This window comes from Leptopilina boulardi, unplaced genomic scaffold (assembly GCF_019393585.1).
Source record: "Leptopilina boulardi isolate dan_hultmark-lab unplaced genomic scaffold, ZJU_Lbou_2.1 LbouV2_150, whole genome shotgun sequence".
Taxonomy (NCBI): Eukaryota; Metazoa; Arthropoda; class Insecta; order Hymenoptera; family Figitidae; genus Leptopilina; species Leptopilina boulardi.
Window position 1 is genome coordinate 2166109 of NW_026137697.1, and position 22479 is coordinate 2188587.

Here is a 22479-nt window from a genome sequence, read left to right on the forward strand (position 1 = left end):
CATCTATTTATATAGATATATTCCTACTCTATATGTCACGCATTTCATTTCTATCGTTAATCATGATATGGTCTCCCTTTATATCAATTATTAATTTTTCAATTGATTTTCAATTGAAAATTAATTTCATCATATATTATGTTTTTTTGGCGCAAAAAAAAAGAAAAATTTACATAGACATATACTATATTTTCTTAAAGTAAATAAAAATAATTTAATATATTTTGCGTAAATGAAATCTTTTTTTTCAATTTACGTTTCTTTTTTTTTTCACGTGTACTGAAAAAATAGTAAAAATAAAATGATAAGCATTTAAAATCTACAAAATTAAGTCGTAAAAATTCATTAGATCATGCTATTAATCATATACATTATAAAAATTTATTTATTCTGAAAAATGAAAAAAAAAGAAAAGATATATTTATCTTTTTAATTATTGCGTAATATAGATTTAAATTAAAATCAATATCTTAGATATCATTAGAATATATTTTTCATATTAAAAATATCGCACGTGTAACAATAATTTAAGGCCTATATTTGTATTTTTAATTTTAAACCAGAACATAACTTTTTTTATTTGTGATAGAAAATTTTTTTAAAAAAATTAACGGTAAATTAATTTCCAAAAGATAAATAGGATTAAATTTTGAAAATTAACAAATTAATAAAAATTATTCACTTTATTGACAGTTTTTTTTTTTTAATTACAAAATGATACATTTGCTGTTTTTACAATTATTTTTTGTCGATATTTTTATGTTTCCTTTTTTTTAATTAAAAAATTTTCATTTTCAAGTTTTTTTTTTTTTTTTTTTTTTTATTCTAAATCCCCAAGTGTTACAATATTATTGAAATAAAATATATATGTTACGAATGTTATTGCAGTCATGATAATTCCTAAATAATAATAAAAATAATAATTAATAATAATAGTTATAATTATTTTATTATTATAATAATTAAAAAATAAATATAATCGAAGTAAAAAAATATAATTAATAGTATAAAATAATTGATATTGACAATTACTTTTTAATTTTAATTTGAGTCAGTGATGGACCCTTTTTTTATGTAAATTACAAAAATTATCATTATCAGTTAATTATCACTCAAATTGTCAATTATTAGTTTGGTTATCAATTGGTTATATCTATCCATAAAATATCAATTATTATTAATTTTTTATTATTATTGATATTAATTATTATTAATCAGATAATTGAAAATTAATTGTGGAAAAGGTTAATCACTGATTTAATTATAATTAAATTCAGAGTAATTTATCATAGAAAAAATAATTTTAAATAAAAAAAATTAAATATACAAACCTATATTTTGCTTTCGATGATAGTTATAATTGTGAAAACAATTAAAAAAACAATACAAAGAATAATGCGTTTCACATAAGATTTGGAATATTTGTAATTTTTTTGAATAATTTGTCCCCGATGACGATTATATTCACGAATCCAAGCAAGTGTCTTTTCTGTGGGATTTATCTCAGCTTTTGTATAATTTGATAATGAAAGTGTTGATTCTTGCTAAAAAAAAAAAAAGAAAGAGAAGAATAAAAAAAAAAACTAAAATTAGTTTACAAGAAAACGGCTTTTACACATTTTTTTTTTTCTATGGAAAATTTTGAAAATTTGAACTATTAAAATATATAAATTAAAAATTAAATTTAAATATTTATTATAAATTTATTAATATTATTATATATTAATTATTTATATATGTAAATAATAATAATAAAATAAATTAATAATAAATTGTTTTTTTTTTGGAATAAAAATAATTTAATGGGAAAATTTGTTATTTTTTTCTCAAAATTTTTTTTTTTTTTTTTTTTGAAGTTGGATTACATATATACAATTTGGAATCAATACAATGATAAGACTAACCTGTTCGCAAGCCAAGGTCACTGAGTCCAAGGGTGCCCTACAAAGAGGACATGGTGGTGGGGTTGAAACCTCCCTGGCCTCACAATAACTTTCCAAACACGTAGCGCACAATAAATGACCACAATATGCCCTCACACCACATTGTGGACCATTCAAACATATTGGACACAATTCCCCATTATAGATCATTGATTTTTTGCTGAAATTTTTTTTTAAATTAATTATTTATAAATAAATAAACAGTAATTTTATTATTATATTAATTTATTAATTGTATATATATAATAGTAATGATTAATTTTTTAATTATATAATAGTAATTATAAATATAATAAACATAAAGTGTGATTTAAATAAATTAAATAAAAATAAATAAAAAAAAAAAAAAAAAACTATAATAATAATAATAACATTAAGTAATTAATGAAAGTAATTTAAAAAGAGTACCTTGTTTTTTTTTCTTGTAAACATTCATTTTTTTTAGTTTGAATTTTTTTTGATTTTCGAAATATATTTTGTAATGAATTAAATTCACGATTACGAAAAAATAGAAAATATGTGCCCAATGCAAATGCCATAATTGACATTTTTGTTACGTATCCCTTCCAAACTAATGGAATTTCGCCTTGAGACAACATCATAATTAGAGTATTTCCACCAGAATAATCAGACAGATTCATTGATTGTTTTGAACTATATCTGCAATTATTATTATTATTATTATTATTATTATTATTTTTTAATTATTGCTGTTTTTTATTTTACAAAAACCATTTATATATATATATATATATATATATATTTTTTTTGTATATAAATATTATAACACTCACATATATTTTCCGAATTACTCGATAGAATATACTTTTTTCCCCCTTTATCAATAATTGAAATAAATTGATTGCTAAATTTTTGGATAGCAGTTTAAAAAAAAATAAATAAAACAAAAACAGTTATTATTAGCTTTTGAAAATATGTAAATTTATTTTAGCCACTTGAAATGATTAATTACGAATTCTTGACAGAGTGACTGCTGGACATTTTTACAAAATTAGATCACTTCATTCATTAAATTAAATTTTGATTTTCATTTGTTTCTTCCATTTTTTAATTTAATTTTTAATGATTTTTTTTTTTTTTAATCAAACGGAAAAGTAATAATTATTATTATTATTTCTTTATTTAATATTAAATAATATAATAATAATATAAAAATAGTATAATTTGGGAAATTAAAAGTATAAAAAATATTTAAAAATATAATTTAAAAAAAAAATAAAGGGGTCACGTGACTTGGCCTATTCGAAAGGAATTTTTTTTTATTATTATTATTATAAATGGATAAATGGACACGAGAGGGTGGTAGAAACATGCTTGGAATAGTCGACTTGGTCACGATATGTGGACCATGCTATAATGTATTGCAAGCATGGCGAATTTATTAAAGTTGCAGGTGCAACGATATGTATATATATATATATTTATTTATAAAAGTTATATATTCCCTCGTGACACGAAGAAGGAATTCCTCTCTGGTGTGGCTTTATATTCACTTGACTGATTAATAAATGCTAATTTTCATGTTCATTTTATAAACACCAATTTTCATTTTTATATATAATTATTCATTTCGCTATAATATCAAACGTTTATTTTATTTTTTTAAATATTCATTAATTTTTTTTTTTTCTTTTTTAATTAATATTCACTTGTGAATTTTTCATTTTAAAACATTTTTTTTTATCATATATTAGTTAATAAAAGAAAATTAATAATAATTTTTAAAAAATAAGAATTTGTAAAGAAAAGAAATATTTTTTTTTTGTTTTTATTTTTTTTTGTTCGAGAATTTTTTTCTCATGTCTTAAATAAAAAAGGGAAAATTAGACTTTGAATGAAAATTACTCATTTTGATATTTGGAGTATGAGTGATTTTATTTTACTGCTATGTAAATTGTGCTATACATTCAATGTCAATGATGACTCCAAAAAAAAAAAGAAAATGTTTACATATGACTTTTTATAGTATTTGTAATTATTTTTTGCAAATTCATATATATATATATACAACATTAATCGCGATATATAATAGCAGTTACGTATTTTTTTCGTCATTGAATTTTTTTTACAAAAACTCTTATCATGAACTTTAAACGACACATTATAAATATGAAATGATATAAATTTATCTCCCTATACAATTTCTCAAGTGAATCAAAATTATTTAAAATTATTTTCTTCTTTATTATTATTATTATTATTATTATTATTATTATTATTTATTATAAATTGTTTCATTATTATGAAAGAATTTTTTGTAGTAATTAGATAATTTAAAAAAATATATATATATAATATAAATGAATTTATATAAATTATATATATATATATATATAAATAAAAATATAAATTATTTGCTATACTGTAATCAATCGTTATTATATTGTCAAATGAAAGACTAATTTAAAAACGATGATCGAATTGGGAACATTACCCTTGAGGTATCTGGGTTTGGTTCCAGCTACAGCAGCAGCATCAACTTCAGCAGCAATTTCTTAGACAACAATATCAGGCCCAGGAACGACAACTTGCCGAACTTCATGAACAACAAATGCAACAGCTCAAGGTATTTAATTATTTATCAAAAAAATTTTTATTTTTATTTTTTCTCTCAAAAAATCCTTTTTTTAAAAATTTTAATAGAAAACATTTTGAAAAAAATTTTTTAATTTAAAAAATTAATTAAATTTTATAGTAAAAATAATTGCAATAGGATTAAAATATGTAATTTATTTTAAAAAGCATTAATAATTGGGTGTATTGACGAAAAAAAAAAATGCGTGATGAAATTAAATTTTTTTTTTTAATCAAGACATTTGGCAGCTTCAAAGCACAGATGGCGATGAGTTTATTTTTAAAAATGTATAATTAGTCTGAAAAGTGATTCTAAAATTAAGACTTGTGGAATAACTGAAATTAGTTACAGGCTTTTTTGTGAGAGAGAGAAAGAGACAAAACGATTATAACCATGTGAACTGGTATGTTAACACGTGTGTCAGAGGTCACAAAAGAAACTTCGTTTAGAGGACAAAAGAATCATTTACCCCTTTGATATACACACATATAACATATGTATATTTATAATATATTGTAAATTTTCCAAAGGCATTTATTATACCCCCAATGAATCAACGACGAGGTCCCTATTATAATTTTTTTATTTACCGCGCGCAGCTAAGAATAGCACAATCTACGTCCGAGAATCACTTTGTCCATTCACATTTATATTCAATGATTAAAGTTCACTTGGAATATTCCCTGGAAAAACTTCAAAAAAAAAAAAAAATGATGCATTTTTTTTGCCCTAATTAATTCAGGAAAAGGAAAATTTACAAAATAAATTAAAATTAATTATTATAAGGATAAAATAAAAAATATATAAATAAATATTTAATTGTTATCATAAAATTTCGTGAAAAAAGAAAATATATATATATATATATTTTTTTAGTAAACATATAAATATGTAGAAGAGTAAATGTTATTTTTTTAAATATAATAATTTATTTTTTACTTGCGTGAACTCGAAAAACATGTGTCTATCAAGGTTAATGTAATAAAATATATAAATGTTTAAATTTCCTCGTGTTGTTATAAAAAAATATTATTTATATAAAGAGATTAAAAAAAAAAAAAAAAAAAAAAAAAAAGACGAAAGAGATAGTAAATAAACGTCATAGTTCGTCGAACTGAAAATGTCTCCTGTTTGCGATTCCGGATGAGTCCAGCCAAGCCGGAAGTCGCGACGGATTGCGGTCAGCCTTTTAGATATTTATAGAAAATGTCGTCTCGACTTGGATACGAAAATCTAAGACTCTAAATTTGCGTTTCTTGAGAAATTTAGTTTAGTTGGTTTTTCTTTTTTGTGTTTATTTTCATACAAAAATTTCACGAATCTTTATGTAAGAATCCGCAAACATTATAATTTACAGAAATCATTCTCGATTTGCATATAAAAATATTAATAATTTTTTTTTTACTAATCATGACGAAAGAGCGTCGCGAATCCAAAAAAGAAAGGGGACGAAAAAAAAGAATTAATAGATTATTTATTATATTGATGTTAACTAATTTTTTGTTTAAATGCTAAAAAATAGAATTTTTTTTTTATTTATTATTTTATTTTCTATATTTAAATTTTATATTTATCTTTTATGGTATTTTTTTAAAACTAAAAAATCGATATTAAAGTAAATTATATGAATTTTTTACACCTATTGTATTTTTATTTATTTTGAAATTTTTTTTATTCTTGTTTTAAATATTCATTGAAATGAAATGTTATATATAATAAAGAGAATAAACAAGTTATTTGAAAAATGAGACATATTTAATGTCATTAGAGAGAATTTTTTTGTTGTATTTTTATTTAGAAATACCTTTTTTTTTTTTTTTTTATTCTTTTTGTTTTACGAGTTCATTGGTCCATTTCTCAGGTAAAATGAACACAGATGATTCACGCACAGGTGTCGTGTTTTGCACTCAATCTCGTACACGTGTAAATCGTTTTGGCTTGGCAAATGACTCATTCCCTGTAGAAATGACCTGTTCAATGTGGATTTAGAAACCTGTAAATAAAAAATTTCATCAGCACTGCGATTCAATTAAAAATGTACAATACAATATTCGTTGTATTTATATTTTATTTCAAAATAAAATAAAAATTTTCATTTCAATTAATTATAATTTATAAAAAATATTTATTTAATAAAATACTTTTTTAAATTTCTGATGGATATTTCTAGAAAGGCGATGAAATTTTTCCTAATATTTATTATATATATATATAGAAAAGACAAGGAAACCAGTTACAATATGTCTGCAAAAAATTTTTTACGACTCGTTATTTACCTGCTTTAAATTCTATTTTTGGATTTTTATAAAGTAAAAAAAAAAAGAAGAAAAAAAAACGTTAATCCTAAAATCCATTAAAAATTATCTTGATCATTAATTTTATTTTCTCCCGGTGATATCATTTTATTCAGTAACGTCACTAGTGCTTGAGATTTTTTTTTTTGGAATACAGAGAAGATAAGGAAAAGTTAAAAATAAATAAAAAAGGAAAAAAATAAAAAATTTAGTAAAAAAAACAATTTTTAAATAAGTGCGTTAAGAAATGTAAAAATTTTCAAAATTTAGTTTTTATAGTTTTTTGATTTAAAGAAAATTGCATTTTTATATATGAATTTGATTTGTCAAGTTTTCTTTGTGAAAAAATTAGAATGTAATATTTAAATGATCTTTTTTTAATATATGAGAATAAAAAATTTATTTATAGAAAGTCGATTTTTTTTAAATATTAAAAAAAAATAATTGAACCACAACACTGTTATTTGTTTGTGTGTGTATAAAAAGAAAATGATAAGAGAGGCTAAATTCAATTTAATAATTGACTTTCCTCTGTGATAAGTTATTCTGTTGCTGGTTAAAAATAAATTTCACTGAAAAACAAAATTCTTATTTCAAAAGAGAGGTCTTTCCCCCTAGAATCTTATCGCATTTTATAAACAAATTCAAATTTACACTTATATATTCAAATTAACAAAATTTATTTATAAATCATTTCAAAGTTAAGAATTTTTTTTTCTGGAATTAATGTAAACAACAACTTGCGATTAAAGTGAAAAGTTTTAAATTTTCATTGGAAAATTGATAACTAACATTTTTTTTTTCTCTCTTTTTAGCTCTGGGAGCAGCAAAAACAATTAGAAGAACAGAGGAGGGAAAAAGAGAGACTAGAGGCTCTTAGGAAAAAAGACAAACATGATCATAGTGCCGTTGCATCTACAGAAGTTAAACAACGGCTTCAGGTAATGTGTTTCATTATTTCTTTTTTATTTAAATAAATTATTTAATAAATAATAATAAATTAATCAAATGAATTTATAAAGATATAATTTATTTTCTAATTTAATTATTTTATTTTAATTTAAAATTAATTCACAGTTTGAAATTTTTTTTATAATAATAATAAATGTCCAATTAAAATTAATTAAATTCGTTAATTAAATTTTTCAATTTGAGAAACTCTTTTGAAATAGACATATAAAGTAAAGACAATGAAAATGCTTTACGGTCCAGGGAAATAAAAGAGCTTGGCTCTTAAAAAGACCTTCATAAAATCATAAAATATAAAAAGTGTTGCTTTAGGGACTTGATTTTATAACTCAAATGCTTGCCATAAAGTGTCGTAAAATAATTCTTTTTAATGATTATTTCTTTAATGGTTGAATCATCATCATCATCATCATCATTGTTTATAAAATCTATTTTATTTCAGAGTTTCATTGTCAATAAAAAACAAAGAGAAGCTGCAGCCGCAGCCAATGGCGCCGTACCTGGTTCACCCGGATATAGAAATTGGTATGTTTTCAAAATTTTCCTTCTTTTTTTCCTCAAAAAAAAAAAAAAAAAAAAAAAAAATCGTGAGTTCGAATTTTCAATATGTTTGGATAATTAATTAAATATTTTAATCGAATTTTTACTGTATGTAAAATTTTTTATTTCACTGAATTATCATTCAATATAACTTTTTATTACGTCAAATTTTTTTTTGATTCTATTTTAAGATTATTTTTGATAACCTTGAATGTATGTTGTACCATAAATTCCCTTATCTCTCTTTTAGTCATATGTAAAGTCAATTGAAATTCAATTAAAGCACGTGGAGAAGAATTTTCACAATCACATACGTGTCTTCCGTCACGTTAGCAATTGACATTGAAAAGAATTCTTTGAAGCTTTTTTTTTTTTTTAGTCAGGAAACTACATTGAAATTTCAATTGAAATTCAAATCGCATGATTTATTGGCAGGAAGATGAGAATGTCTTTCAAGTTGCATTTCATATTTGTCTCTCATTCTGCAAAATGCAATTTTTGTTTGTACAGAGGGAGGAAAATTGATTAAAAAAAAAATATATATTTTTTTTTATTTCAAATTTTAAAGATATGTCAATATTTTTTTTATTAGTTTATAATTTGTTTCATTTAAATAGACTGTTTTATTTAATTTCAAATTAATATTTATTTTGATGAAAATTTATGTTAAAATTATGAAATTTTGATTATTATTGGATTCTAATATTTGTGATTTAGATTGATTTCTAAATTCGAATAATTTTGAAAACTGGTTTTCATAGTATTCCTGTGTGAAGAACATTTCGGATTTGCATATACATTGAAAATTTTCTCTTTGAGATGAATTTATGTTTGGATACGAGCCAAATAATTATTATTTACAAAACCCTGAGGCTTTCTGATGTCCCAGTAACTGTCTTTGCCTTTGGTAAAAAAAAAAAAAAGTACCGAGGGATTTGATCTTTTAATCATTTTCTTGATCGTTTAGAATTTACTACTAAAAGAAATTTTATTAATTAATTAAAATTGATTTTTATTTATTAATATATTGTGTTTGATTTTCATTTGTATAATTATAAATTTTTGTTATAATTTATAATTATAAAGAATTAAAAAAATTATTTCTTTTGTTTTTGAAAATGATTTAAAACTCGTTTGCATTAAGTAATTTGAATTTTAAGTACTTAAGCGTGAAAATTCCTTTCATAAAATTGACATTTAGTATGTCAATTAGTGAAGCAAAGAAGCGAAACGTGATTCGCGAAATTTAATGAGGCGTTCTCATGGGTCGGAATAATTGTCGACAACGAAGGCGATGCACATTGTGGCATTTAATTTTGATATTTTCTCGATTAACAATGATTTGATTTTTTTACGAATTGGGATTTAAAATTTTTCGCGATTTTCCCCTCTTTATTTCAAATTGTATCGGATTTAATTTTTAAAAAAATTATTATTTTAATTCATTGTTCATTTCATTTTAATTTTGTTTATAATTTATGTAAATAACGTTAATTAATTTATTTTTGATTAAATTATTATTTCTAGGAGAATTTTTTATATATTTTAAATTTTGTGTTTGTCTTGAATTTTCAGGTTACAGTCACAATCGGAATCTGGTAGCTCGCCGAATGCTTCCCATCCTTATAGAATGCCGCAAATTCTTCAGGACAAATTCGGCGATGATTTCCCCCTTCGAAAAACAGGTAGATAAAATGAAAAACAAAAATTTCGAGTGAAATCGCGATTTAGTTCGAGTGGAATGCCTATACTAAAGCATGAATCAGCATTGCCAAATCTCCTTAATTAATATATATGTATATAATTTTCTTTTTTTTTTTAATCCTGTCTTATAATGAAACATCATTTTTATTTTCAAAAATAGAAATTTTAATATTGCCATTCAAATAGTTTAATTCAGTCGCACATATTATTCTTTTAATAGAGAATAAAGAATGTCAAATAATATTTATTTTTTTTTGCACAAATATAGAGATTTTTTTAATTTCTTTGAATATAATTCTTCGAACAGCAGAGATTTTTTTTTTAATTAAAGTTCATTGTTATTAGCTTTCTGTTTAAAATTTTCTATATTATATGTATATTTTGTATATTATATTTGGTTTTGGATGAGAGGTGACGGTTTTTTGTATATTATTTGTTTCCACTATGTTCTCGACTAATTTTGTATATATATATATATATATTTATTTATTTATCAAAGTAATTTAAATTTCTTTTCTATAATTTGTTAACATAATTTTATGTTTAAAAAATTTTCCTACTCGTTATTTTCAGAGGCAATGTTTAATTTCTTTTTCTTTTTAACTTAGAAAAATACTATTTTAGAAAAAAATTATTTAAAAATATTTTTTTCAAATGTTTGTTAAACGGTAATAAAATATTTTCATATTATTTTTCACTTTAAACTAATTTTTATTTAAATATAACCGTTTAAAAATTGTTATTAAACAATTTTTTAAATATTGACAATATAATTGAAAAAAATTGTTTCTTTTTAATTAACAAAATTAAAAAAAAAATTAAGCTTCCTTAAAAAACAATAGCAAAAAAATTAAATTTTTAATTAAGATTTTTTTTTTAATGATGAATACTTGAAATTTAAAAATAAATTAACGCAGTATCGCTTTCGCGAGATTCAAAAAGCTTGTGTTTCATTTTCTCTGCTAAATTAACGTGCCTGTTGATTATAAGGAGAATACAAACGAAACTTTTATTTTCATGTTTTGAAGCAAAAAAAAAAGTAAACTATTTAATTGCTATACATTTTGCAAAATTTTAATTGTTTCGTAAAATTATTACCGTTATTTAACTGTAATTTCTTTTTAAATATAAAATCTTTTTAACAGCAAAATGTTTCAATTGCTTTAAATGAAATTTTAAATCAATATAATTAAAAATTTTCAATAATATTAATTTCATGGAAAATTTTAGTTCTCTTTAAATTGAAAAATTAAATTTTTATTTTAAATTCATTTTGAAATTTAAATTAATTTCGATAAATATTGGAAAATTTTTAACAACAAATAAAGAAAATTTTAATGTGAAGGAAAAATTTCGTTTTGGCATTATTAATATTTATTTATTTTTTATTATTGTATTGAAAAGTGTGTTGCTTGTGCGTGTGATTGTGATTCGACTGGTACACAAGTCGAATAATTAATAAATTTATTCGACTCGTGTACCTGTTTATCTGGTACGATGACTAACACTGGCTAAATCGGCCAGCCTCGGAGCCTAATCTGCTGAAGGTGCGACTAAAGCAGCGTGTGATGGAGAGGAACATGGCCGCGTCCAGAAATTCACCCCTTATGGCACGCAGGAAGGATCGACTACTGTCGCACCTCAAGCGGAAGTCACTCCTAGCAAGTATGTCCTATAATTATGCATTCATTTCCCTTTTATATATAAATTTATGCTAAAATAAAAAAAATCAAAAAAAAAAAAATTCAAATACTCAATTGCATCTAAAAATGCTTTTATGTTTTTCAATTTTCTAAAAAAAAAATAAAATTAATTTAATTACAATAATATTTTACATTTAAATTATAAATAATTTTCATAGTTCAAATTAAATTAAAAAATTTTTTTTTAATCCAAATGAGCCTTTAAAATTATTTTTAAACAATTTTTCCCTTCATTAAACGGTTTTTATATTATTTTTAAAAAAATTCAGAAGCAGATAAAACAAGGCAGCGATTTAATTTTAATGGTTTGACGATGGCCTGTTGACGAATTTATTGCACCCGTTTTTTTTTTTTTTTTTTTTTTTTGAGTAATTGATGTTGAATTGACTTTTTGCTAGTGTACAGTAACAGCATGGAAAGATTTATTAACACGGCATTTGAATTATAAAAGATACTCCCTATCTATTTTGGTCTTATCTAAATTTCGTTTTTCAAAAATTAAAAAAAGAAAATAAAAACTTTCCAATTCTACATCGTCTCTATTTGCTGCATTTATATAATATAAAAAAAAAATTTATTCATTACACTGAAAAAATTTCACAAAACATCGAAAAATATTTATTCTCATAAATAAATGTTCGCTATTTTTTGTTTCTCTTTAAAAAAAAAAAAGTCCGCTATTTTTCGATATAAACACGTTCTTCGCTAATGTGAAAAAGTATTTTTTTTTTTTTTGTGTGAGCGATGTAATTGCTTAATAAAAATTTTTGCTGTTCTTAAAAAAAAAAAAAAAAAATATCTACAATAACTCTTTTGTACAGTTACTTTTCAACTTTATTTATAAAATAATTGAGAAATCTCCATTAAGTGTCTTATCATCTGTGCTTAAAATAATAAATTAATTTATTTTGATTAGTTAATTATCAAGAAGATAATTTGTACAGTATAAAAAAATATATATATATAGGAATTATCGTTTTCCTCCAATTGATCTAGATATTATTTGGGTACGTCATTTTTTCAGTGTAATTTTTAAAGGATTTAATTGTAAAGTGATTAAATTTGGGAAAAATTTAATGATAATTCTTTTCTTTATAGACTCTGGTAGTAATCCTGAATCTGGACCAAATTCACCGCCAACAATGAATAATTCTCAATCGAGTCCAACAGCCGGAAGTAGTACACCAATTCAGGAGGTAAGAAAAATTGCAAAATTAATTATTATTAATTAATAAGATTAATATTATGCATGATAAATTGTAATTTTTTCTTGCCATTGAGGTCTATTAATTGTGAATTCACAATTTTAAATTGTTTTATTTAATAATTGAATTTATTTTCAATTCAATCAATATTTGAGGATAATTAAAATTTTTTAATTGAATAAATAAAGATTAATTACTTCAATCAAATAATTGAAATAGTTGAATATCTTTAATTATTTCATAAAATAATTGAAATTATTTTTAAATATTACTTTAAATCAAAATGATTTCATTTTTTTTTTTTTGAGAACGAATTAATATTTTAAATAGAAAAATGAATGTTTTCTTGGTAAATTTCAGGAAAGTGAAAATGCACAGTATGGTGGCGCATTAACAAGCAGTAGTCAACAGGGTAGTCTCTCGGATCTTTCCCTTTTCAGCTCACCGTCCATGCCTAATATTTCCTTAGGTCGACCTCATGTGCCATCTAGTTCGACGGTAATTATTATTAAATCTCATTTTCTCTTTTTTAGAAAAGAAAATTATATAATAAATTAATTGGGAAACATATTTTATTTTTTATTTTTTTTATTTTTAGAGCGGTACAAAATTAGCACCAGTGTCTGAAGCCGAGGTGAGGGCGGCATTCACAGCACGTTTGGGTATGCCATTAACTGGACAAATGTTACCGGGAACATTGCCATTTTATCCATCATTAACAGTAATTGAAGGCGAGCCAACTTATGTTCATAAGCAAATGCAAAATCTGGAGCAATCGGTAGGCAATAGGCAACATCCAATGTACCACGGAAATCCAATAACGGATACTCAAGTAGCACACGCAAGACTGCATAAGGCTGGTCACCGGCCTTTAGGTAGTATGTTCTCTCTTTGTTCGTTCTTTTTCAACTACGTGTCACGATCTTGGAAATTCGTCCTCGGGCAAATAAAACAATTAGAACAAAAAAAAAAAACATTGTCTAGGATCTCAATCATCCGAGGACACATCCCGAGACGTATCACGTATTTTTAAGATTTTCGGAAATTTACAATTTTTTAATAAAAATTATTCGGAAGATCTTAAAAAATCACATTCTCTCGATTAATTACTAATGTTTTTTTTATTTTTCTTTTTCAGGTAGAACACAATCGGCGCCATTACCATTGGGTCATCCAATGCTTCAGGGTGGAATGATTGCGCCGCCAACTCACTATGAGGAATATCTTGCCGAGAAACAATTACACGATCAACAGCAGCAGGCTCACAATTATTTGAAGCAACAAATTCGTCAAACAGTTTTGACACGTGTGGGATCACGTGGCGGCGGCGGTGGTGGTGGTCAGGCCAATCAACTTGACGAGGCGTCCGAGAATGAAGAATCGGAAGTTATAGACCTAACTGGCAAAAAAGAATTACAAGAGGAGAGTGAAATTTCAAAACAACAACGTGATCGTGAACAATTTCTTCAACAACAAAGGGATTTAATGATGCGACATACACTTCAAAACGAATCGACGGCCTACTCTGGCAGTAGGAGTACACAAACTGCCAGGCCATTATCCAGGGCGCTCTCTAGTCCTCTAGTACATTTAGGTATATTTAATCGAATTAATGAGTAATTAAAAGAATTTATAAAATATTTCCTTTTTGGAAATATTTTTTTGAAATTTAATGCAATTGATGGAAATTTCGATAATAAATTCAGGATCTCAAGGAGGTGGAGGAGACGTTTTTGCCAGGGGCTCACCACATCGACCAACAACTGGCCTAGCTTTTGATCAGCTAATGATGAAGCATGCCTGTGTTTGCGGTGAAACAGTCAGGGGTCATCCCGAACATGGTGGACGATTGCAAAGTGTTTGGGCCCGATTATCGGAAACGGGATTATTACAACGTTGCGATCGAGTTCGATCACGAAAGGCAACACTCGAAGAAATTCAAACATGTCACAGTGAAGCGCACACTCTTTTATTCGGTAAGATTTTTCGATTATTATTTTTTATTTTTTCTGTTTGTTAAATGATTAATTTAAATTTTAATAAAAATTTGAGAAAACTTCGATCCTTGGAAGGAATAAAATAACATAAAAAATGTATAAATAAAATTATAAATATTTTCATTAGATTTAACCTGAAGATAATGACGAACCAAGTCATCGAAACGTTGTTTCTTGTTTTGTGACAATAAACAATATTAATAACATACATTTTTTATTTTATTCCTTCCAAGGATTGAATTTTTTTCAAATTTTTATTAAACATTCCGGAAGGGAAAATCCTTACTTTACAATTTAAATTTTAGGTACAAATCCATTAAATCGACAAAAATTGGACATGTCAAAGCTCTCTCATTTGCCGATAAAAAGTTTCGTACGATTACCATGCGGTGGTGTTGGTGTTGATTCGGATACAACGTGGAATGAATTATATACTGCACCAGCGGCAAGAATGGCCGTTGGATGTGTTGTTGATCTTGCTTTTAAGGCCGCTATGGGCGATATTAAAAATGGTTTCGCTGTTGTCCGACCACCAGGACATCATGCCGAAACAAATCAGGCAATGGGTTTTTGTTTCTTTAATTCCGTTGCAATTGCTGCCAAATTACTTCAACAGAAACTTGACACAAGAAGAATAATGATTCTCGATTGGGTAAATTTAATTTAAAAATTGTTAATTGTTCGTTGAATTTTTAAAGAAAAATATTAATTTTTGTAAATTTATTATAGGACGTGCATCATGGTAATGGAACACAACAAATGTTTTATGATGATCCACGAGTTTTGTATTTGTCAATTCATAGGCATGATGAGGGGAATTTTTTCCCAGGAACAGGTGGTCCAACGGAATGTGGCGCTGGTGAAGGTTTAGGCTATAATGTAAATGTTGCATGGTCGGGTGGTTTAAATCCACCAATGGGTGATGCCGAATATCTCGCGGCATTTCGAACAATTGTTATGCCAATTGCTAAGGAATTTGATCCTGATATTGTGATTGTTTCGGCGGGTTTTGATGCGGCAATTGGTCATCCAGCGCCACTTGGCGGTTATAATGTTAGTCCCGCTTGTTTTGGACGTATGACACAGGAATTACTTACACTCGCCGATGGCAAAGTGGTTCTTAGTTTAGAGGGCGGTTATGATTTGGCGGCGATTTGTGACTCGGCACAAGAATGCGTGAGAGCATTACTTGGCGATGATCCTACATCGCTTCGAGACGATGAACTCACAAGGATTCCATGTCAAAATGCAATTGACACACTACAAAAAACTATCGCTATTCAGGTAAAATTTAATTAACAAATTTTTGCAATCATTGTTATTTAATTACAAATTTTTTTTATTAATAATTTTGAATTAAATTTTAATTTAGATGTCACATTGGCCATGCGTTAAATTAGCTGCGCATACTGTGGGCATGAGTGCAATTGAAGCAAGTCAGAAAGAACACGACGAAACCGAAACTGTTTCCGCAATGGCTTCATTATCAATGCAACAGCCCACAAATCTTACGTAAGAAATTCTTATATTTATAAATTAGAAAAATCATTATAATTTTCATTTAGTGGAATTGCAAAAAAAAAAATTAAATTTTTTTCTTATTTTACAGAACTACAACAGAACATTCCCGCGAAGTTTCCGAGGAGCCAATGGAGCAGGATGAAGCTAAATGAGAATGCAATATGAAATAGCGAATAATTTTTTTCTTGTAAATTTTTGGCGTATTGAAAGAAATCGCCGTAACTTGTTGTCGACGTGAAGAAGCTTCTTGAAAAGAAGACTTCAAACAAAAAAAAATCGCTCCCTCAAGTGAGTATTGTTTTTGTCAATGTGTATTTCCGCGCCTTTGGAGAAAATCGTCGCAGGATTTTTTTTTTTTCTTGGCAAACGAAGGCCAATTTTTGCACGAGTTATTTTCTCCAGAGAGGAAAAAAAAGCAAGTACTTAAAAAAAAAGAATACTTTCTTAAAAGTTTTCACACTGCTTGCTATTTATACTTAAAAAGAACTTTTTTTTTTTTCAAAATTCCCAGTTTCAGAAAAACAAAAACGTGCACTTTGGCATGTTATTATTTTTGCAAAGTAAATATAGTAAATTTTTATTTTTCTCCTAAGAAGTTTATTAATTCGGCTTACGATGTCTCATCTACGTTGATAGGCATAAAGACGAAAAGTTTTTGTAACTTCACGATGAAGTAAAAGAAAAATATTTGTAAACATTGTAATTTTTCAGGGAAAATGTTTTTGGCTGGATCGCGGGTCGATTGTCAGGTACATTTTTTAGTACAAGAATTGAAGTTGTTTTTTTTTTTTGTTTTTTTAGAAACAAAATATAAAACTTTTTTGTATACGTAGAAATTTAAAAAGTCCGTTTTTTATTCGCTAAATGCGCATTTTTCAGCTTGATGAAACGAAAAGATAGTTTTTTCAAAAAAGAAAGAGGTTTTTTAAAAACTGAATTAAATTTTTTCAAGCTCATAAATATAATTTATATTGATCGAATTCAGTGAATATACTCGAATTTGTGTCTTAAAGTAACAACGAATAATTATAATATAAACAAGGACCTCGATTTATCGATTAGAGTTCTTTTTCTTTCAGTTAATTTTTGTCCAAATGAAAATAGAAAAATATAAATATAAATTATTTCAAGATTCGGATTAAAAAAAACATTATTATATGTTTTGTGTATGTACGTTTTGATATAAAGACGATAAATTTGTTAATAAATAATAGAAGCAACATTGTTATTTAAAAAAAAAATTAATTTCAAATAATGTTGCTTGATAAAATTAATAATGTAATTGAATGTGAATTTATTTTTTTTTTTTTTGGAAAATTTGTCGAAATATTCAATTTACTGACATGAATTAAAAAGTAGATTTTTTTTTTAAAGAAAAAAAATATATTTATCTATGACTAATGGAAAATTAATTTTTGGCCTTTTCTTTTGTCAGTGAATTCGATTTATTTCGAAAAAAAAAATGCAATGTGAAATTTTTTGAGCTCTGATCAGCATTTGCGATACAATTGGCGAATGATGAAATAAAAAGACAATAGTGTTAGATTATTTCTCAATATATATATATATATATATATATATATAAAATATATATTATACTCTCTGTCGTTAATGCGGAGACACTTGCGCTTTTGTGCTGGTCACTAGCGCTCTCAATTCCCTCCTTTTTTTTCTTTTTAATCAAGAAACTTGAATTTTTTCAAACATTCTTATAATCGTGCTGTTCCTAATTCAGCGAGGCTTGAATGGGGTTTCTTTTTTGGTAATGAAATTACGCTGTTTTAATGTAAAAAAAAAAATATATATATATATATATAAAAAAAAATCGATGTAAAATGAATGGTTGCTGTTGATCGCGAAAGAGAAGGCAAGCAACGAGTTGTTGCTCAAACGTGATTCTTAGTTTACTTGGTTTTTCTCCTGCGAACAAAGGCTGGTGCGATTTTTGTGATATTTTGTAAAAAGTCTATTATGCTATATACGATGATTCAGTGAGTGAATGGAAAAAAAAGTATGACAGTGTTATAGAGAAAGAGAAAGAGAGAGAGAGAGAGAGTGTGTACGAAAGAAGAGAATACAATTGAGAAACATGCATTTATTTTTGTGTCATGCATTTTATGAAAAAAGAGCGTGAAAGAGAAAGAATAAAAATTTATTAATTAACGAATTACAAAAGATGCTTTATATATATATGAATTTATTAAAAAATATATATTACTAAATATACATGTATATTGTATTAATTGTAATAACGACAAAAAAGACGTTCGAATCTCAAAGTGTCTGTCGTTAAATGTTGACAAAATAAAAATTGAAATTATCTGGCAAATCATTTTCGTGCGAGAATATATATATATATATAAAAAATGTCCAGCCTATGTTGTGTGTACGTGGTTATAAGTTGTAATGTGACTAACATTAAGAAAACAGTGTTAGGTGTAAAACTGTTTTGTCATATCGCTGTAGCAGATTATTATTTTCTAGAAAGTTAGGCTGTATTTATATTTAAAAAAAAAGAATTAGAAAAAAAAACAACAAACTATTTATTATTTAAGAGCGTTGGCTCGACGCTGGAGAGAAAATGCGTCTGATGCCTGTCGCGATAAAAGAAACGTAATCTAGATTTAAAAAAAAAAATTATATGTAAGAATATTTAAACTCTAAAGGCCTAGAAAATTTGTAAAAATTATTTTATTTTGGCCGAGATTTTTTTGTTTGTTTGTTATTTATATTTTTTTTACAATATATAGTTATTAATATTATAATTTCCTGATTTTTTTTTCTGTTTTTTTTTTTTAGTATCGCGATGGCGCATTACGTGTAATACCAAAAGCTTTAAGTGAATCTTGTTTGAAGCGACAGAAACTCGTGACATTCCGGTATCATTCGTAAAAAATAAAAAAATAAAAAAAACACATTGATACAAATTAGATGTAAAGTACGAGAGAAAAAAAAATTAAATTAAGTTACAATGAATATTAGATTATAAGTGACACAAGCCCATAAAATTATGTTATTGAAACATGCACGAAGTAATGTCTATACATATATTACGTACAGTTATTGTAATAGTCATACATTTTTTATGTATATAAATGTATCTCCTAAAGTAATGTTAAATAAAAATATAGTCATTGTGTTAAAATGAGATTATTTATTAAAAAAGAAGTTTCAACTGTTTCCCAAGTATGTATTTTTTTTTAATCAAAAAAATTATTTAAATAATCTAATAAATATTTAAAATTATTGAAATAGATATTTTTTAATTAAATATTTTCATAATTTAATAAATTAATAATTGAAATTAATAAATTTAATAAACATTTTGATTATTTAAGTTTAAAATCAAATTTCATAAGTGAAATATAATAAAAATATTTACAATATCTGAAGAGAAATAAATTTCCTTACGTTTGAGTTTACAAATTTATTTGAAATAAATATTGACATAAAATTCGAAATATTGTATTCAGTATTCAAATTACATTTGAACGTGAAGGTTGATTTAATTTTTCACCATATCTAAATAACGCAAATTTTATTTCATCTTTAAAATTAATTTTAAAGTAATCTGACATTTAATATTACTAAAAACTGAAGGTATGTTTTTTAATTTACTTTTATTTAATTAATTTATTTATTAATTCTTATCAAATAATAAATTTGAAGTTAATTAAAAAAGAAATCTGTTACACGTGAAATTGTTAAAATAATTTAATTTCATAAAGAGAAAAAATATTTTTTTCACCTTTTGCTTCCTCTTTCATCAAGGAAGTATTGTTATTAATTAATTCAAGTAAATTTAAAATTAATTTTTCAATGCTTTTATTCTATTGAAAGTATATATATAAAATCAAAATAAAACTAAGAGAATTAGCTTTAACGGTAATTTAATCAAATTTAAAATCAAATCTAACTTTTAATAAGGAATAAAATAAATCGAATTTGAACTATGTAATATGTAAATAATTCTTTGAATTATTATTTAAATAATTTATTAATTGTTTTTTGAAAATAAAAATGATTTTTCTCGAAATTTATAGAAAATGGCACCAGCAAAACAACAAAATAAGCAAGGAAGAAGACCAAGTATCAATTGCTGTGTTTTACCATCGAATGTAAGAGTTTTATTTTTAATTTTAGCTTTTTTTTGTTTTTTAATTTAAAAAAAAAAAATAATTGTTTTGGAATAATTTTTAGAAAAAAGGAACAACGAAACAACATAAGAATAAGAAAGGAAGTAATAGAAGACCAAATAGCAAATGCTGTGATACAAGTTCATCAGAATCTGATTCTTCAGTTTATACATCGTGCTCTTATTCGAGTTCCTATTCTGATTCATCTTGTTCCTGTACTGATTCAGATTGTTCCTGCTTCTCAGACAGTTCAAGTTATTATACTAGCGATTGCGCTCCATGTGCGGCTAAAAATATGCGAAAAACACCAGCTAAAAAGAAAATAGCTCCAAAAACAAAGAAGAACACTAAAGCTACACACAAGAAGAAAGAACCAACTCGTCGCACATGTTTGTATATTATAATTCCTAAAAATCAATTTAAATGAAAATATATTTCAACATTTTTTTAAAAAAAACTTTCTTAATAAAAGTTTATTAAGAAAATAATTGAATAAAAAAATTAAAGATAATCCAATTGAAAAAGAAAATCTAGAAATAATTATTAATTTAAATATTTAATTTTTTTTTTTTAGATTCATTTTCATCGGATAGTTCTGATTGTTATGATGGAGCTTGCAGTCGAATACCATCGAAAATAGTTTGCAATCGTGGTCGAAAAAGTAAAGCATAAATAATATCGAAATTGAAAAATGATTTCCTTTTTGCCAAATTAGAGTATCAACTCTTTTAATTTTATATTTAAATATTTTTATTCCTTCGTGTTTATTAATCGCTACAGGCTGGACCTGAGTATTAATTTTATCGTAATTTTTTAAATGTATATTTTGTTCGCATACGGACAACATTGTAATGATTATTTAATTATAAAAGAAATTGTATTATATCTATTACAAATCGTTTGTTGACAAACGTTATATGTAATGATATTTATCCAACTAATATATTATATTTTTGTTTCAATTTGCATTTTGTATATATATATTTATTATCATAAAATAGAAAAAAATTGTCTAAAAATATAGTTATAAGAATATAATAATGATAAATATAATTATAAACAAAAAATAAATTTGAAAAATGGAAATGAAAAAAATTATTTCTTTTTTCTTACTTGTGATCCTTGTGATATTTTGAAGAGTTAATTCCATTGTTTTATTGCTATAACTTCTTTTTTTTATAACCGATAGTCCTTTTTAATTAATTGTTTCCATTCGTTTCTGTAAAAAAAAACAAAAAAATTAATAAAATTTTATAACCTATAAAAATGTTTATAATTTATAATTAATGCACGTTATGCACTATTGACTATATTATTTTATATAATAAGAATTAAAAGTAAATAAACACACCAGACATATTATAAATCATTAGATTTGCAATCACTTTATCACTTAAACACTTAAAAAAAAAAAAATAATAACAATAAAATAAGGTTATGTAGTTTTGAAAATAAAATTATCGAATAATTCACTTCTAAAATTTTATATCAGAAATACAGAATATTCAAGGAGGTACTTCAAATAAGTAACTATAAATTCCGAACAGAGGCGCTGAAAGCTTTTTCACTGATTTAAAGAGAAGAATAAATGTAGTTCAGAAAATTTCTTATCAGAATCACAGTATCATACAAGAGGTATTTCAAAGCAACTGAAGAGGTTACGTAACACATGACCAAAATGGTAAATTAATTTAAAAGGTAATTTCTCTTATACTATATGTTAATGGTATTAAAATTAGTCATTCTTATTAAATAAATCAATTTATATAAATGAAAATATCAATAATTCATAATGTTCAATTTATATTTTAAATATAAATTAATTGAACATTGAGTCTACGTTACTTTACTTGACTTATGTTTACACTTAT

General features: G+C 24.6%; 3 protein-coding genes across 17 annotated transcripts in view; 2 read left to right on the forward strand and 1 right to left on the reverse strand.

The window, feature by feature from the left end:
- The window catches only part of LOC127276622 (histone deacetylase 4), a 90763-nt gene extending 71146 nt beyond the window's left edge, over window positions 1-19617 (forward strand). For 8 of the 13 annotated variants that reach the window (XM_051297195.1, XM_051297196.1, XM_051297188.1 and 5 more), the window contains 14 exons: window positions 4426-4530; window positions 7649-7774; window positions 8245-8327; window positions 9918-10027; window positions 11571-11711; window positions 12848-12945; window positions 13315-13452; window positions 13553-13832; window positions 14093-14548; window positions 14661-14930; window positions 15257-15603; window positions 15681-16235; window positions 16324-16463; window positions 16561-19617. In XM_051297195.1, coding sequence (XP_051153152.1) covers window positions 4426-4530; window positions 7649-7774; window positions 8245-8327; window positions 9918-10027; window positions 11571-11711; window positions 12848-12945; window positions 13315-13452; window positions 13553-13832; window positions 14093-14548; window positions 14661-14930; window positions 15257-15603; window positions 15681-16235; window positions 16324-16463; window positions 16561-16624 — 2913 coding nt within the window. In that variant the 3' untranslated portion in view covers window positions 16625-19617. The remainder of the gene's footprint in view (window positions 1-4425; window positions 4531-7648; window positions 7775-8244; window positions 8328-9917; window positions 10028-11570; window positions 11712-12847; window positions 12946-13314; window positions 13453-13552; window positions 13833-14092; window positions 14549-14660; window positions 14931-15256; window positions 15604-15680; window positions 16236-16323; window positions 16464-16560) is intronic. The other 5 variants (XR_007842225.1, XM_051297192.1, XM_051297194.1 and 2 more) reach the window with 5 other exon arrangements.
- Window positions 706-22264, reverse strand: LOC127276624 (E3 ubiquitin-protein ligase RNF170). 3 transcript variants are annotated; one of them, XR_007842226.1, is made up of 7 exons: window positions 21960-22264; window positions 21722-21827; window positions 6344-6532; window positions 2352-2603; window positions 1905-2103; window positions 1332-1544; window positions 708-900 (listed from the first exon to the last, which is right to left on the reverse strand). XR_007842226.1 is itself a non-coding variant. In XM_051297201.1 (5 exons), exons 2-4 carry the CDS (start codon window positions 2582-2584, stop codon window positions 1332-1334), a joined length of 645 nt encoding a protein of 214 aa, XP_051153158.1. In that variant the 5' UTR covers window positions 2585-2603; window positions 2738-2968; the 3' UTR covers window positions 706-900. The 3 variants fall into 3 exon arrangements, 2 of the variants coding, with proteins under 2 accessions (XP_051153158.1, XP_051153159.1); XM_051297201.1 differs by lacking the exons at window positions 6344-6532; window positions 21722-21827; window positions 21960-22264 and adding an exon at window positions 2738-2968 and having other exon boundaries at window positions 706-900; XM_051297202.1 differs by lacking the exons at window positions 6344-6532; window positions 21722-21827; window positions 21960-22264 and adding an exon at window positions 4399-4529 and having other exon boundaries at window positions 707-900.
- On the forward strand, window positions 19912-21570 carry LOC127276625 (uncharacterized G-patch domain protein DDB_G0278987-like). Its single transcript, XM_051297203.1, has 4 exons — window positions 19912-20072; window positions 20516-20590; window positions 20673-20997; window positions 21183-21570. Exons 2-4 carry the CDS (start codon window positions 20519-20521, stop codon window positions 21278-21280), a joined length of 495 nt encoding a protein of 164 aa, XP_051153160.1. The 5' UTR covers window positions 19912-20072; window positions 20516-20518; the 3' UTR covers window positions 21281-21570.
- Window positions 22265-22479: the final 215 nt, after the last annotated feature.